Source organism: Macaca mulatta, chromosome 12 (assembly GCF_049350105.2).
Source record: "Macaca mulatta isolate MMU2019108-1 chromosome 12, T2T-MMU8v2.0, whole genome shotgun sequence".
NCBI classification, from domain to species: domain Eukaryota; kingdom Metazoa; phylum Chordata; class Mammalia; order Primates; family Cercopithecidae; genus Macaca; species Macaca mulatta.
Window position 1 is genome coordinate 9,698,222 of NC_133417.1, and position 16,402 is coordinate 9,714,623.

Genomic DNA, 16,402 nt, shown 5'->3' on the forward strand with positions numbered 1-16,402 from the left:
CACCTGACTGCAGTGAGCAGGCCCCTGCCCTGCACCCCCGGCTGGCCCTGGGAGGGCTGAGATCCCAGCGTGCTTGCATGTGGAATGGCTTGTGTCTTGACAATCCTGGCTGTCCAAGGGAGGCCTTCTAAATCACTCCCAGATCAGACCTCACTTGGAGACAGGCCTTGGGCAGGGGCCTGCAAGGTCAGGCTAGCCCCCCGGCTCCTCACACAGGGCCCAGAGGCCTCTGCTTCCTGGAGCCAGTGGCCCGGTCTCTGTCCCATCAAGCCCTTTCAATGAGCTGGCTCAGGTAAGCTAAATTGCAAAGCCAGTGTTGCCAGCCTGCTTATCCCAGTCTTCATGGGACTCCTCTTGCTGGTGATAGTACCGCTGAGCATCACCTGGCCTGGCCTGGCCTGGCTTTGTCGCCTGGTGCCCTCACCACCTTTGTCTATCTGATCCCCAGCCTTCATCACAGTCGCACCTGGCAGCTATCTTCTGACCTGCCTCCTGGTTACAGCTCTCCAGCTTCCAGTCTGGGGTGCCAGGACACTGGGACACCAGGTCAGAGGAGCCCTGCCTTGCCTTCCCCCACAAACTAAAAAGTCAGGAATGGTCCACAAATGCATCTAGCTTCCCCCACTACCTAAGATGATAAGCCAGCCAGATGCAGATGAATCCACGTTACTGATTTCTGTTTCAACCCCGACCTCGTGTGGTAATCCACTCTGGCTCATGAGGAGAGCAGGTGGTCCAAGAGGGGTGACACATGCCGGGCGTCAGCCTGGCTCTCAGGGACAGCTTTTAGTTGTACGGCCTTCTCTAGATGGCAGGGCACAGCAGCCACCCCAGGCAGAGCACGCAGACCTGTTGGGACTTGCCAGGCCTGGGCGCCGGGTGATGGCTCCCCTCCAACTTGCCCCCTTCGAGAGGAACTGGCGGCCGGGCGCGGTGGCTCAAGCCTGTAATCCCAGCACTTTGGGAGGCCGAGACGGGCGGATCACGAGGTCAGGAGATCGAGACCATCCTGGCTAACACGGTGAAACCCCGTCTCTACTAAAAAAAAAATACAAAAAACTAGCCGGGTGAGGTGGCGGGTGCCTGTAGTCCCAGCTACTCGGGAGGCTGAGGCAGGAGAATGGCGTGAACCCGGGAGGCAGAGCTTGCAGTGAGCCGAGATCCAGCCACTGCACTCCAGCCCTGGCGACAGAGCGAGACTCCGTCTTAAAAAAAAAAAGAGGAACTGGCTTATCTTCCATTTTCTGGAAGCAGTGGGGCTGGGATCTGAGATCTTCATACCTATTGTTCTCGAAATTTTCAAAGCCAAATATGTCCAGGAGGCCGATGGCCCTCCGCACATTTTTGGGGTCCTGGGCTGGTGGCGTGAAGATGGCGGCATTGATCTTCTTGACAATCCATAGGAAGAGGTGCCCATAGATGCCCTGGAGAGACACAGGGGTGGGAGAATCCTGGGCTTGGAGGCTCAGGAGGAGGTCAACTCCAAGTTCACCTGGAGAGGCCAAATGGCTTGGACCTACTGCAGATGTTATCCCTCCTTCAAAGGCAGGAAACCCGGGCCCAAGAGGCTGAGGAGTCCGTGGTCACCAGGCAGGTGACTGGCAGAGTGGGGCCCTCTGCTCCGTCCTGCCCTCCACCGGCACAGCAAGGAGCAGAGCCATGGTCAACAGATGGCCATGTGAGCCCTGCTGTCGCAGCTCTGTACCTTGACAAAGGCGTCCCTCCGGTCAGCAGCCTGGACGATGTTCAGGGGCCTGGTGACGAACTCCCCTCGGATGAGGATGGTGTGCTTGGTCAGACAGTCCCGAAGCTCCTGGTGCTGCACCTGGGGAGGCAGGTGGGGGCTGTGTCGCACCCGTGGAGCAGGCCCTGGCCCAGCACTCTGACCCGCTTCTGCCAAGTCTTGTTCCCTCTCATGATCAAGCACCTATGCCCACCTGAGGGTGGGCGGTGCCCGAGGCCAGGGCCAGGGCCCTGGGAGCTGTTAGGGAAGGATTCTCCAGCTCAGTGGGCCAAGCCCTTAGTGGGTCTCCCGGGGGCTGAGAAAGGGGCTGGCTCCCCCAGGCTGGCCTCGGAAAACCAAGGTGAGGGAGGACTCTGAGGCCAGACCTCAGGCATGTCCCTGCTGAAATCAGTCCCGCCTGAAGGCTGAGAGTCTAAAGGAGCAAGTGAGTGTGCCGGGCCAGCCCTCCACTGGAGCTGACAAAACCCAGAGTTTCTGAGTGCCCTTGAACCAAAAGAAGAATGTTAATAGCGAAATGTGCCTAATGTGATTGCTTGCTTTATGTATTTATTTCTTGCTCCTGATTCTATTCATTTTCCACCAGAACTGACATGGGGTGCTGCCATGTCCCCATTGCAGAGGTAGCCCCTCACTCAGGGCCTGCTGCCCTTCCTTTAAGCCGAGGCTGCATTTGGCCTGGGAAACAACCAGGAAGGCTAAACGGATGGACCCCGAACTCACATTCCACTCTCCCAGAATAGCGCAAGCCCGGGAGAAGCCCTGCGGGGTGAGGGCCCAGGGCAGGGCTGGTCTGATGGGTAGGTTGGGGTCCAAGTGGGGAGCCTAGGGACTGGACAGGGCGGAGGGCGAGGACGCTGAGACAGGGCCATCAACAAGCAGAAGGGGATGTGGGGAAAGGGAGGGAACATTCGTTAAAGCCAAACTGGCCATTCCGCTGCTCTGTTTGGCACTGCCGCACTCTGCGCCCGCCCTCAGGCACCTGTAGCATACAGAAGGGAGGGGTTTTTGGGAGAGGGGTGGGGGCCTCTCTCATGGTAGGGTTATGATAATCAGGTGTCAGGGGTCTGTCTGCCTAGACCTCTAGGGCCCCCCACCAAAATGGAAGCTGTGGACACAGCAGCCCTACCTCTAGTAACTTCATCACAGTGGGAAAGGCAGGTGTCTCCATCACATCTGAGGCATCCAGGTTCTCGAAGACCGAAGCTAGAGAGAGAATCAGGAATCCTGAGTGGGAAAGCAGCCTAGAGCGATGGGAGCCAGGTCCCAACAGGCCCGGGCCCACGGTAGCCCCAGATCCACTCAGGAGAACAGCTGCCCCGGTGTGAGAGCCACAGCCTCTCCCAGGGTCCTCTCTTTTAGGGAGCCAACGGCCCCATGACCACGGGTCATTCACACCTTAGCTGTTGGTGAACCTGGCAGACCACTTCCTCTTGAGGGGACCAAGGCCCTGGGTCGAAGGGAAGTTTGAAGAAAGGTGGGCCTATTTGGAGGGAGAAGTCTGACTTGGGAAACATGGCTGACACTGGCACTGGAGAGATGGGCCATCAGGCCCCTCAATCCATGCTGCTGGGTATAGAAACCCGAACATTTCATCACTCATTCAGTCACAGGAAGCAAAACACTAATGGAGCTCCAGCTGTAAGCCAGGCCCCGCTCTACTGCAACCATCTCCTGACTGGCCTCCCAGCTTCTGGTTCCTCCTCTTCAACCATTTCCAGCTTAGGACACGCCAGGCTGGTGGGTGATGGGAACTTTGGGTCTCTTTGTTTTTGCTTTTTTTCTTTTTTAAACTGAAAAAAATTGTGACATAAAATACACAGATAAAGAAGTGCATAAAACACAAAGCTGTGTTGTAAAGAATAAAGTCTGCACCATGGAACCACCGCTAAAGCCAAGTCTAGGCTCTGCCAGCACCCACAGCCCTCCGAGGTCCTCGCAGCCTGAGACTGTGTCCCTCTCCTCTGGAGGTAAGCACCCTCCCAACTTCAAACTTCCTAGCTTTTTATTTATCTTTTTATTCCCTACATAGAGTCCCTAAACAGCGTTTAATGTGCCTGCTTTTAAATGTTATGTTAGTGGGCCAGTTGTGGTGGCTCACACCTGTAATCCCAGCACTCTGGGAGGCCAAGGCAGGAGGATCACCTGAGGTCGGGAGTTCGAGACCAGCCTGACCAATGTGGTGAAACCCCATCTCTACTAAAAATACAAAAATTAGCCAGGCTGTGGTGACGGGCCCCTGTAAATCCTAGATACTCAGGAGGCTGAGTTGAGAGAATCGCTTGAACCCGGGAGGCAGAGGTTGCAGTGAGCTGAGATCCCACCACTGCACTCCAGCCTGGACAACAAAGCAAGACCCTGTCTCAAAAACAAACAAACAAACAAACGTTATGTTAGTGGATCTGTCTGCGTTCTCTTGTGCCTGCTTCAATTCCTCAGTGTCGTGTTTCTGATGCTGTCCCAGGCTCCGGTGCCCACCTCTGGTTAGCACCCACCTTTCCCCGGCTGAAGTGTGCAGTCTGGCTGATAGACGACAGATCAGCCCAGCTGTGGCTCGCCTGGAGCCAGTGTTCTCACACGGCGTGAGATGGTGGCCCAAAGCTCTTGTCTTCTATACGGACACCCCATTGCTCCAGAACAGATTCTAGAAAAGTCTTTCCCTTCCCATTGCTTTGTGAATGGTCTCTCCTGAATTCTAGAACCAGCCCTAATCTCTTCAAATATTGCCTCTGCCCCTTTTTCTCTCCTTTCCTTTAGGACTCCGATGAAAGGTGTGCTCCCTTTGCCCACAGCGTCCTCCCAGTCTCCACTTTCTCTCTGACATTTCCCACCTTTGCTCTCTCCATGCCGTACTCACAGTTTCTCCTGACTTTCCGTCCAGCTCACACATTTCCTCTCCTAGACAGGCACGGAGTCCTTTAAACCATCCATTGGGTTCTTCATTTTGGTTATCGTATTTTTTTATTTTAGAACGGAATTTCTATGTGGTTCGTTTATACATCTGTAATGTCTTCAAAGTTTCCCATTCGCTGTCTAAATTTTCAAGCTTGGCTGCTTCTTTTCTTGAGCAGAGTAAGCAGAACTTCTCTAGTCTGTGTCTAATAATTCCAACTTTGAAATCTTTGTGGATCGATTTCTACTGTTTGTTATTTCTGCCGGTTCTTGTTCATAGTATTTCATTTCCTTGTTCCTATCTCTTCCTGGCTTCATGCTGGATGTTGTGTTTGAAAACCTACCTGCAGGAATCATTTGTAATCTAACTTGCTGGTGTTTTCTTTCAGCGAGGACTGTCAGTAACTTCCGTTAGGTGCTTGGGGGTGTTCACGGGTCAGGACACCGTAATCCCCAGACCGCCCCAAGCTCACAACCTGTTTTGCAAGTTCATGCATGGATTTGTTTACTCTGGCTTACCTGAACCTTAAGGGGGAAGCCCTTTGGGGTCCCAGCTAAAAGTGGGGGATGATTGGCCACAGTCTCCACCTGTGGAGAACCTTAAGCTTTGACATTTTCCCCTTCACCTCACGAGGCCTGCAAAATCACAGCTGAATTTTTTAGATGTATTTTTCCAGGCCTTGGTGGGACCACAGGACCCTTCCTGTGAGAACGCCTAGAGATGCCTTCTTGCTCCTGTCCCCTGCCCCCTCCCTTCCCAAGGGTGTGGTTGGGGCAGACCCGGCATTACCCATGAACCCCACGTTCCCCAGGTGGAGAATGGCAGCCAGCAGCTTGCTGAGGTCCCAGCTCTCAGAGTCAGAGAAATGGAGGATCTTCATGGCCGAGCGGATGTGGGCATAGTCCTTGGCGTCGTTGAGCCCCTCACAGGAAGTGCAGTTCCCCTGCGGGACAGGGAGCCTCAGCTAATGGGGCCACCCCCTGCCCCACCACCTCCATCCTGGGGCCAGCAAGGCTGAGACACTGCCCTTCACAGGCACTGGGTGGACCGGGCAGGGTCCATGCTCAGAAACCACATACAATTCTTTTCAGAGGGAGAATCATGACACAGTAGCCACAGCATGATCGGGCCTTGCAGCCAGCACCAGCATCTGGCCACGGTGTGACCTTGGCCAACTCACACTTCTTCTCCGATCCTCTATTTGTCGTTCGTCCCTACTCGAGCCTGCCTTGTCTCTCTGGGGCACACTGTGGGTTTGTTCCTTTAAGAAATGCTTTCCAAGGCTCGCCATGGGCCAGGCCCTGTGCTGGGCATCCAGGGGGGCAGGCAGGGAGCCAGGGACCGTGCCATGGCCATTTGCCTGGTATAGGCGCCCAGACCACAGGGGCTGGGGCCAGCCCTATCAAGAGGTGGAGAAAGGCTTCCTGGAGGAGGTGCAAAGCTGGCCCCGCTGTCTCTGAGAACAGAGGACAGTTTAGGTAGAGGATGATGGGAGCAAGGCCACGAGGTGGGGAGGTAGGGACAGGGCTGCGGGGAGGCTGGGGTGGGTGTTGAGAAGGGAGAGGTCGGCAGAGGGGCAGATCCTGGAGGGACTTGGAAACCACGCCGAGGAGTTTGGACTTCTACCCTACAGGTCACAGGGGTCACTGCAGCAGTGCCATCCAAAGCATGACACTACAGGGCAAACCTTCCTACAGGAAGAGTGCCTTGGCTGCAGGGTGGATGACAGATTAGAGGTCGAGACTGGTAAGGGGGGCCCATGAAGTCCAGGCAAGGGCTGGTGGCTGGTGAAGGCATTGGAGCAGTGGATCCAGGGGAGAGGGTTGCATGGGAGAGATCCCAGAGGCAGAATGCTCTGGGTCCACTCCATGGTCAATAAACCAGGAGGTGCAGTTCCCCTGACAGCCAGGGCACCTAAGCTAACGAGCGATGGCTGTGGTGCTGCCCTGTCCTAGGTGGCAGGTGCAGCTGGGAGCACAGAAAGGGCTTTGCTTTCCTGGGGCTCGGGGCTTGCGTTTAGGGGGCCTGCAAGGACAGACCATTGGAGTGAAATCAGGAACAGGAGGCGTGTGGGCAACTCCCTGTGTGTGGCCCACTGGGCACCGGGAGCCTGTCATCCAGTGGGGACCAAAGGAAGATGAGGTCCAGCCTGGGGCATGGGGTACATGTGATGGGAAGCGGGAGGCACGCGGACAAGGTGATTCCCAGCACAGAGGGGCTGGCGAGGAGAGGGAAAGGGAACCAGCCCTGCCTCAGGGGCCTGGCCAGCATTGGGCTTCTCTGCAGCTGTCACGGAGGGTGAAGCGGCACCAGCTCTTTTTCCTCCCTTCCATTGGCTACTGGAGGCGGCAGGTGGGCGGCTCACCATGGTCAGGTAGTGGTACTCGGAGGGCGTGCCCAGGCTCAGCAGCTGCTTGTCTTCGGCACTCATCCCCATGAGCATGTAGTAGAAGATGTGGTAGTTCCGCTCCTCAGGGGCCTGGGAGGGAGAGAGGGCGTTCCAGACAGATCCGTGGGCCATTCCCCTGAGGCCTCAGGGCCTCAGACTGCCTCTGTCCAGCCCAGCCCTGGCCTCCGCTCCAAGTCTCTCAGCCAGGAGCAGCTCTGGCACTGACCCAGGGCCAGCCTGGCTTGGTTGCTGTCCCTATCCTGGGCCTCCGCAGCTGTCTCATCCCTGCCCTGAGAACTCCTGTCAGGCATTTCCCTGCATCTTGACTGCTCCTCGAAGCCCTGACACTGCTGTGTCCAAAGTCCCCAGGCCAGGAGTGATGGCACAGAGTCAGGGCTCTCTTCACAGGTACTTAGTGGCCCACGAGAGATCTGACAGCCACAGGGCTCCCTAGGCCTTCGGCATTTTTAAAACTTTTTCCGAGAGAAAGTCTTGCCCTGTTACCCAAGCTAGAGTGCAGTGGTGCAATCTCGGCTCACTGCAGCCTCGAAGTCCTGGATTCAAGCCATCCTCCCACCTCAGCCTACCAAGTAGCTAAGATCACAGGCACACACCACCACGCCCAGCTAAGTTTTGTATTTTTTGTAGGGATGGGGTTTTGCCATGTTGCCTAGGGTGCCTTTCGTATTTTTTGAAACACTATTTATAAATGCATTCTCATAAAAATCGAACAATCTGAAGCATATACAGTAGTGTTAAAAGATGAGAGTTTCAGTTGGGCTGTAATCCCAGCAGTTTTGGGAGGCCGAGGCGGGAGGATTACTTCAGCTCAGGAGTTTGAGAGCAGCCTGGGCAATATAGTGAGGCTTCATCTCTGCAAAAAATAAGAAAATTAGCTGGACGTGGTGGTGAACACCTCTAGTCTCAGCTGCTCAAAAGGCTGAGGTGGGAGGATCACATGAGCCCAGGAGATAGTGGCGGGGGTGAGCTGAGATTGCACCCCTGCACTCCAACCTGGGTGACAGAGTGAGACCCTGTCTCAAAAAACAAAAAGATGAGAGCTCCTTTCCACCCTGCCTTCCCCTTCCTTAAATCCCCTCCTCCCCACCCCAGAATCTATACATTTTTTAAAAAACATTTACTTATAGCATATCTATAAATAGTTGTCTTTTCTTTCTTTCTTTCTTTCTTTTTTACACAAAACATATTTATGGTTCTGCAACTTCCTTTTTTTTTCACCTAAACATATCTCTTGGTGATCCTTCACATCAACACGGACAGACTTCCTCCTCTGTAGCATAGATATGCCATAATTTTTAAATCTCCCTCTTTTCTTGGGCAGGGCTTGTTTCTCACCTGCCTTAGAAATTTCCTGCCCATTTTGGGGTACCATTTTGGGTGACAAGTTCTATGAATTCAGCAACCACTGTATCAAGAGGTAGGAGATTCTGGACAGGGCAGAGAGACTCCGCCATGTGCTGGCTCTGTGGCCCTGGACAAGGGACCTAACTTATCTGGACTCAGTTTTCTCATCTGTACAACAGGGATAAAGAGTCCTACCTCTCATGGTTGTGAAGGTCAAATGAGATAAAACAGGAAAAGTATAGCACCAGGTTGGGGAGGTCACTAAATGTGACCTTCTTTCTCAGCTTGCCACAGTGCCGAGGCATGTGTCCCTCTCACACAGCCACAGCCCCTCTGTTGGTGGCGTTCTCCCCTCTGGACCCCTTCTGTGTGTGTGTGCTCATTTGCACACATGCATGTGTTAGGGGTTATGCCATCACACGAGAGCACCGCCCCCCCCCCCACACAGGTGCATTAATTCTTCTGTTGTGGGTGCCACGTGTTGGGATCCCTACCATCGGGACTGGCTCCATGATCACCCAGTGTAAAAGGGAACCATAGGCCCTCTTGCTAAAAAGCTAGTAACAATTTCAAGATGGCAATAGCAGAGCCTGAAACCAAGCAAGGGGCCCCCTGAGCACAGGGCCTGATGTGACAACACAGGACATGTGCCTCTGTACTTCCTGGCCATGTGGCATTTGGGATACTGTCATCTGTGTATTTCTGCCATGGCCCCTAACACACCTGAAGATACAGCCCACCTAACTAGCCTAGTCTCAGAATTAATTCTAGTAGAGATGAGGAATGGTAGGCACCAAAGAAAGAAGAAATTTATATGAATGGAAAATTCAAAACGGAGAAAATTCTTTTTTTTTTTTTTGAGACAGAGTCTCGCTCTGTTGCCCCGGCGGGAGTGCAGTGGTGCAATCTCAGCTCACTGTGACTTTTACCTCCTAGGCTCAAGCACTTCTCATGGCTCAGCCCCCCAAGTAGCTGGGACTGACTACAGGTGTGTGCCACTGCCTACCTAATTTTTTTTTTTCGTATTTTTTTGTAGAGACAGGGTTTTGCCACGTTAGCCAGGCTGATCTCGAACTCCTAGCCTCAAGTAATCCACCTGCCTTGGCCTACCATAAGTGCTGGGATTAGAGGCATGTGCCACTGAGCCCCGCTCAAAATGGAAAAATTTCTATCATTTGCTGTCCTGGAATACTGGGGAAGAGCCCTCATTATCCAGTGAGGCCTGTGGGTTCTGGGAGGGCCCCTGGGGAACAGGGGAGGAGAGGTGAGAGAGCTGAAAGGGGGCCCCTCTTGGAAACCTCCCCCATTCCCTCAACTCCCAACCTGGGCGGGTGGAGGCCTCACCTGCCGGCAGACCCGGGACTTCTCCAGGAGAAACTGCTCGATGCGTGCGCCTTCGATCACCCCGCTGGGGTTAAAATAGATGTCAATGTACTTCCCAAAGCGGCTTGAGTTGTCGTTGCGGATTGTCTTGGCGTTTCCAAAGGCTGAAGGTAAGCAGGCGATGGCCATGATGAGAGCAGAGAGGAGAAAATGTAATATGAGTGGGATCATCTAAGAGGGCTGCTCAGAGGAGGTGGCCAAGCTCGAATTGAAGAATGTGCACAGCTGCGCCAGACAGTGATGGCAGCCAAGGGCCTGCTAGGAGGAAGACAAAAACCTCGGGGAAAACCTCAGAGGTCAGAAAGCATGAAGTGCACTTGCAGACACAGAAGTCTTGTCAGAGTGTGGGATACAGGAGGAAAGCAGTGAAAGGTAGACAGAACTAGTTAGTAGGTAGGGCCAGGTGGCACAGAGCCTTAAATGCTAGTCTCAGAAGCTGGGCAATCATTCTGCTGTGATAAGGGAAGCAGTAAGCTTCTGAGAGTGTGGAAGCAGATTCGCAGCTTAGAAAGATGGCTCAGGCTGCAGGGCTGAGGCTGATATGGAGAGGCCAAGCTGGCATGGGGACTGGCAACAGCGTGTCAAGGCCAGGACACACGGAGGCAGTCAGATCAGGAGGCAGCACGTCCCAAAGTGTTTTTGTAAAGCTGTTTCTGCAAGCTCTTCTGATGCGATCCACAGTAAGAAAGATATTTTGCATTACATCCTAGTATATACACATGTCCACCTGCACACACATAGTTAGAACAAAATACTCAGTACTAGTTCTTACAAAGAGTGATGTGCTGGGGTGTTCTATTCTATGATATTTGATTTGTTCTAGAACTGATTTTATGGCCCCTTAATGGTTAGGATGCAGTTTCAGAATACCAGTATCCGGCGTAGTCCCATGAAACAGAGGAAGACGGTTCCTTGGGGAAGTAGGTTTAAGAAACACAGCACCCTGTCTCTCTTTCTCAAGGAATCTCAATGCACGGCAGAGCCTCTGAGAAGTGCCACAGGTATGAAACCTATTTAGCTTATTGAGCCCAGTGTGGCCATCATGGGGGTGATTGGTTGGGTGTCTCTTCAAGAAAGAATCTGATGCAGGCAGTTTTTTTCTTTTTTTGTACTAACTGACAGGCCGATCTTAAAATGTACTATATATGGAAAGGTAAATGATCTAGAATAGCCAAGTTTGAAAAAGAAGAACAAAATCGGAGGGCACATGCTCTCTGCTTGCACTGCTTCCCATAAGGCTACAGAAATCAAGACACTGTAGCACTGGTGAAAAGATAGACAGAGAGAGGGATTGAAGATAATAGAGAATCCAGGAACAGTCCCTTACACGGATGGTCAATTGATTTTAGACAGGGGTGCAAAGGTAAGTCGATAGAGAAAAAATAGTCTTTTTGACAAATAAGACTGGAACGATAGAGTATCTACATGCAAAACCAAAAAAAAAAGAGAGAGAAAGAGAAAAAGAAAGGAAGGAAGGAGAAAAGAAGGTGAGAAAGAAAGAAGGAAGGAAAGACAGAAAAGTCTTTTTCTCTTTTATCTTTTGAGACAGTCTCACTCTGTCGCCCAGGCTGGAGTGCAGTGGTGCCATCTCAGCTCCCCGCAAACTTTGCCTCCTGGGTTCAAGCGATTCTCCTGCCGCAGCCTCCCGAGTAGCTGGGATTACAGGCGCACGCCACCATGCTCAGCTGATTTTTGTATTTTTAGTAGAGACGGGGTTTCCCCATGTTGGCCAGGCTTGTCTTGAACTCCTGACCTCAAGCGATCTGACTGCCTCAGCTTCCCAAAGTTCTGGGATTACTGGCGTAAGCCATCACGCCCAGCCAAAAGTCTTTTTTTCTGTGCTGTGTACCTTGCACCATAGAAAAATATCAGATCACAAATGTAAATCATAAACTGGATCATCAACCTAAATATAAGATCTAAAACTACAAAACACATAGGAAAAACATAGGAGAAAATCTCTGGGTTAGGCAAAGATTTCTTAGATACAACACAAAAAAAACATGACCCATAGGAGGAAAAAAAGGACAAATTGAACTTTAAAAATTTAAAACTTCTGCCCTGCAAAAGACACTGTCTAGAGAATGAAAAGACAGGCCACAAACTCGGACACAATATAACACCTGTCTTAGAAAGGACTTGTATCCAGAACACATACAAAACTCTTAAAACTCACTAGTGGCCAGGCACGGTGGCTCACGCCTGTAATCCCAACACTTTGGGAGGCCGAGGTGGGCAGATCACCTGAGGTCAGGAGTTCAAGACCAGCCTGACTAACATGGAGAAACCCCGTCTCTACTAAAAATACAAAATTAGCCGGGCATGGTGGCGCATGCCTATAATTCCAGCTACTCGGGAGGCTGAGGCAGGAGAATTGCTTGAACCCGGCAGGTGGAGGTTGCAGTGAGCCGAGATCATGCTATTGTGTTCCAGCCTGGGCAACAAGAGCAAAACTCCATCTCAAATAAACAAAAAACAAGCAAAAATAACTCATTAGTAAGGAAATAGACCAATTAAAGAGTATGAAAGAATAGGCAAAAGATTTGAACCAACACTTCACCCGAGCAGATATACAGAGGGGAGGTAAGCATGCGGACAGACGCTAACATCCTTCGTCGTCAGGGCCATGGGAGTTACAAGCGTGCTCCACACATGTCAGAGGGCAGACCATGTCCTTCACCGTGCCAGGTGCTGGTGGGGTCACAGGACAACCAGAATGTTCCTGCTCTGCTGGTGAGAGAGAAAATGCTGCGACCACTTTGGAAAACATTTCGGAAGTTTCTGACAAAGTAAAATGGCTCACTTGCCTTTTGAGCCAACAATTTCACTCCTGCATATTTATCCAAGGGAAAGACCTATGTGCACCCAAAAACCTGTATGTGCATGTTTATAGAGGTTTTCCTCCTAGTGGCTAAAAACGATAAACAACCCAGATGTCCTAAACGGGTGGAGAAGCTGTGGTACCTCCACACAATGGAATTCTACTCAGCATTAAAAAGGAATGAATCGCTGATGCAGGCAGCAACAAGGAAGAATCCCAAATAGCCAAGGTAACCAGACACAAAAGGCTACAAACCCTGTGATTTTACTTCTACGACATTCTGGAAAAGACAAAACTGTGAAGGGAGGCAGGGGAAAGACAAATCCGCAGTTGCCAGGGGAGGGGTCCAGAAGACGGGGTGACTATGAAGGGGCATGAGGGAAGATCTGGGGGGTGATGGGAACATTCTACTTCCTGATGATGATGGGAGCCATAGGCCTGTATGCGTTTGTCAAAACTCACGAAACTGTACGTGAAAAAGGTGAATATTTACTATATGTAAAGCAAACTTCAATTATAAAGAAACGAGAGAGACAGCAGCCGATAGCCTTGGGGCCGAGGCCATAGGCTTCCGGGCAGCCCTAACAAGACTGAGGCTGGGTCACCGGGGAGAAGGCAGGAGGCTTCTAAGGAGGAGTTTGCTCCAGAGCCCCCTGCTGGGTTGGCCGAGACTTAGATCTGCATCACAGCATGAGCCGCTCCTGACCCAAGCTGCTTCCTCTCCTTTTCCCGTTCCTAAGGGTCTGAGCAGCATCCAAGTTTGAAGACTCATCCTGCCCACTCCTGCTTCCTCCCACCTTGTCTTCTGCAGGTTTACCCCTCGATAAACCTGTTGCAGTCCTCACCCTGGCCCAGCAACTGCTTTCCAGTTCAGTTCCAGCAACCGAACCCACACATCTAGCATTTCCCAAATTGACTTGATCTTGGATCCCTTTTTAAAAAGAATACTCCTTACGATCCCGTGGAAAACACACCTATTGAAAGTTTATTAAGTCCTCAGTCTTTCCCCTTTGTGCCGCCTGGCCCCCCTATCCCTACCATGCACCCCACCCTTGTGTTTTGTGTCCCAAGGGTCTGGAGGAGTTGCTGAAGGTTTGTGGTCCCACCTGGAAGGAAGGCTCTAGTGGGGCTGGGGGAGAAGGGCAGGTCACAGAGCGATGCTTACCCTCCAGGATAGGGTTGGCTTCCAGGACCTGCTGCTCAATCCACGAATGCTGGCCACTGACGGTGGCCATGAACTGCAGGATGAGCTTGGTGGTCTCCGTCTTGCCAGCCCCAGACTCGCCACTGCAAAAAGGGTGTGCAGGGACATGAGACCACACAACAACTATTTTTTTCAACACCTCTGAACTCTCCTACAAACCCCAGTCCTGCTTTCTCTAGCCAGTCTGACAAGGATGGCCTCTCCCCTGCAGATATCCCACTGCATTGAAGCCCTGAAGTCCCCTGTGGGTCTCAGGCTGCCTGTGTTGTACACGCTATTGTGTTTGTCTTTTCTTCTCTGCTCGGCTGCAAGCTCCTTGGCACACTCGGATCTGATTCATTGCAGGGTCAGCACCACAGTGCCCAGGACATACAGAAGGCTGAGTGAGATGACTCAATGTCTTCCTAATGAAAGCGTGGCCCACAGGCCAGCAGCAGGCTCAGAATGCAGATGCCCAGGTCACACAGGCTCTGTTGATCAGAATCTGCATTTTCACAGGATCCCCAGAGGATTCCTACACTTTAGAATTTGCATAGCAGACTCCCACAGTCCCATTATCCAGCTTCAACTCCTGGCCAATTTTGTTTCCCCTCCTGTACTATTTTATTTTATTTTTATTTATTTATTTATTTTTTTGAGACGGAGTCTTGCTCTGTCACCCAGGCTGGAGTGCAGTGGCCGGATCTCGGCTCACTGCAAGCTCCGCCTCCCGGGTTCATTCTCCTGCCTCAGCCTCCCGAGTAGCTGGGACTACAGGCGCCCGCCACCTCGCCCGGCTAGTTTTTTGTATTTTTTAGTAGAGACGGGGTTTCACCGTGTTAGCCAGGATGGTCTTGATCTCCTGACCTCGTGATCCGCCCGTCTCGGCCTCCCAAAGTGCTGGGATTACAGGCTTGAGCCACCGCGCCCAGCCTCCTGTACTATTTTAAAGCAAATCCCAGATATTGCTTCATCTGAAAATATTACCTTTTTTTTTTTTTTTTTTTTTTGAGATGGAGTCTCACTCTGTCTCCCAGGCTGGAGTACAGTGGCATGATTTAGGCTCACTGCAACCTCTACCTCTTGGGTTCAAGTGATTCTCATGCCTTAGCCTCCCAAGTAGCTAGGATTACTGGTGCCTGCCACCACACCCAGGTAATTTTTATATTTTTAGTAGAGATAAGGTTTTACCATCTTTACCAGGCTGGTCTGAAACTCCTGACCTCAGCTGATCTGCCCGCTTCAGCCTCCCAAAGTGCTAGGATTACAGGCATAAGCCACCATGCTTGGCCTGAAAATATTGTCTTTTTTTTTTTTTTCTTTATTTGAGTCGGAGTCTGGCTGTTGTTGGCCTGGGTTTGAGTGCAATGGCACCATCTCAGCTAACTGCAATCTCTGCCCCCTCCAGTTCCAGCAATTCTCCTGCCTCAGCCTCCCAAGTAGCTGAGATTACAGGCGCTGGCCACCACGCCCAGCTAATTTTTATATTTTTAGTAGAGATGGGGTTTCACCATGTTGGCCAGGCTGGTCTTGAACTCCTGACCTCAGGTGATCCACCTGCCTCAGCCTCCCAAAGTGCCAGGATTACAGGCGTGAGCCACCGCACCCAGTCAAAATATTACCTTTTTTGCAAAGTTATGATCAAAATACCCACAATCACTATGCCAGCAAAGCAGAGTGAGATCAACAAACCTCCAGTGATAGCTGTGGACTCCCCTGAGTGCCTGTCAAGCGCCAGGCGTGTTTATAAACACAAGCTCATCAAATAACCTGCCATTGTAGAGACGCGGCTTAAGGGGACTTGCCCACAGCCCTGGGGGAGGAAAGGGCAGGAGGAGAATGCAATTTGACTCAAAGTGACAAGTGACGTTCTGCTCACTACAAAGAACCAAACCTCAGGCGGCTCTTTCCTCTCCTTGCTCACACTCCGCCAGCCCCGCCAGCCTCCAGGGGGCGCCACCCTGTCAGCTCCCGGCCAGCCAGCCCGCGGCCCAGCTCTGCCGAGAGGCTTCTCGCCCTGCCTCCGGGGGCAGGTTGGGAGTTCCAGCTCTCTCCCAGGGCACCTGTCTGCTGTCTTCTCCAGAGCCCTGGGTTTGAATTCCCCACTTCAGCGCTGTGTGCCGCTGGAACAGGATCTCAGCCCCTCTGACTGTAGGTCTCTCCAGCAGTAACATGGGGCCGTATCAGGGGAATGAGAGCATCTCCTTCAGAGGGTTGCTGAGGACATGAAATGTGATCACCTGTGCCTTAGGACTTCATTCTGGTCTCTGTTCAGCATCCCGCCTCAGAGAGGCCGTGCCTGGCCTGCCCCCTACCTAACGCAGAGGCTGACATCACCCTTTCCTCTCCCCTGCCGTGTTTTACTTCAAAGCTGTTAGGACCTGCATAAAAATGCACTTATTTGTTGCCTGTCTGTCTCTGCTTCTAGAATGTAAGCTCCCTGAAGAAGGGATTCTGGTCCCTTTTGTTAGCTGCCACCTCCCCATGTTGGGACAGTGGGTGGCACACAGTTGGGGCATGACAAAACCTCAAATGATTGAATGAAGGAAGGAATGAATGAGTGACTCTACTGGAGCACCAAGCAAGGTGCCTGGGAGCCAAATTCCCACTCCACCTCCTGTTCCCTT

General features: G+C 52.1%; 1 protein-coding gene across 5 annotated transcripts in view; it reads right to left on the minus strand.

Moving 5' to 3' along the window:
* Positions 1 to 16,402, minus strand: part of MYO7B (myosin VIIB) — a 111,794-nt gene that overhangs the window by 54,988 nt on the left and 40,404 nt on the right. For all 5 annotated transcript variants that reach the window (XR_003721205.2, XR_013401932.1, XM_077956735.1 and 2 more), the window contains exons 6-12: positions 13,758 to 13,879; positions 9,733 to 9,875; positions 7,000 to 7,113; positions 5,424 to 5,577; positions 2,871 to 2,947; positions 1,706 to 1,825; positions 1,282 to 1,424 (exon numbers count right to left, since the gene is read on the minus strand). Coding sequence is in view for 3 of the 5 variants with exons in the window: in XM_077956735.1 (XP_077812861.1) it covers positions 1,282 to 1,424; positions 1,706 to 1,825; positions 2,871 to 2,947; positions 5,424 to 5,577; positions 7,000 to 7,113; positions 9,733 to 9,875; positions 13,758 to 13,879 (873 nt within the window). In the remaining 2 variants the exon portion in view is untranslated. The remainder of the gene's footprint in view (positions 1 to 1,281; positions 1,425 to 1,705; positions 1,826 to 2,870; positions 2,948 to 5,423; positions 5,578 to 6,999; positions 7,114 to 9,732; positions 9,876 to 13,757; positions 13,880 to 16,402) is intronic.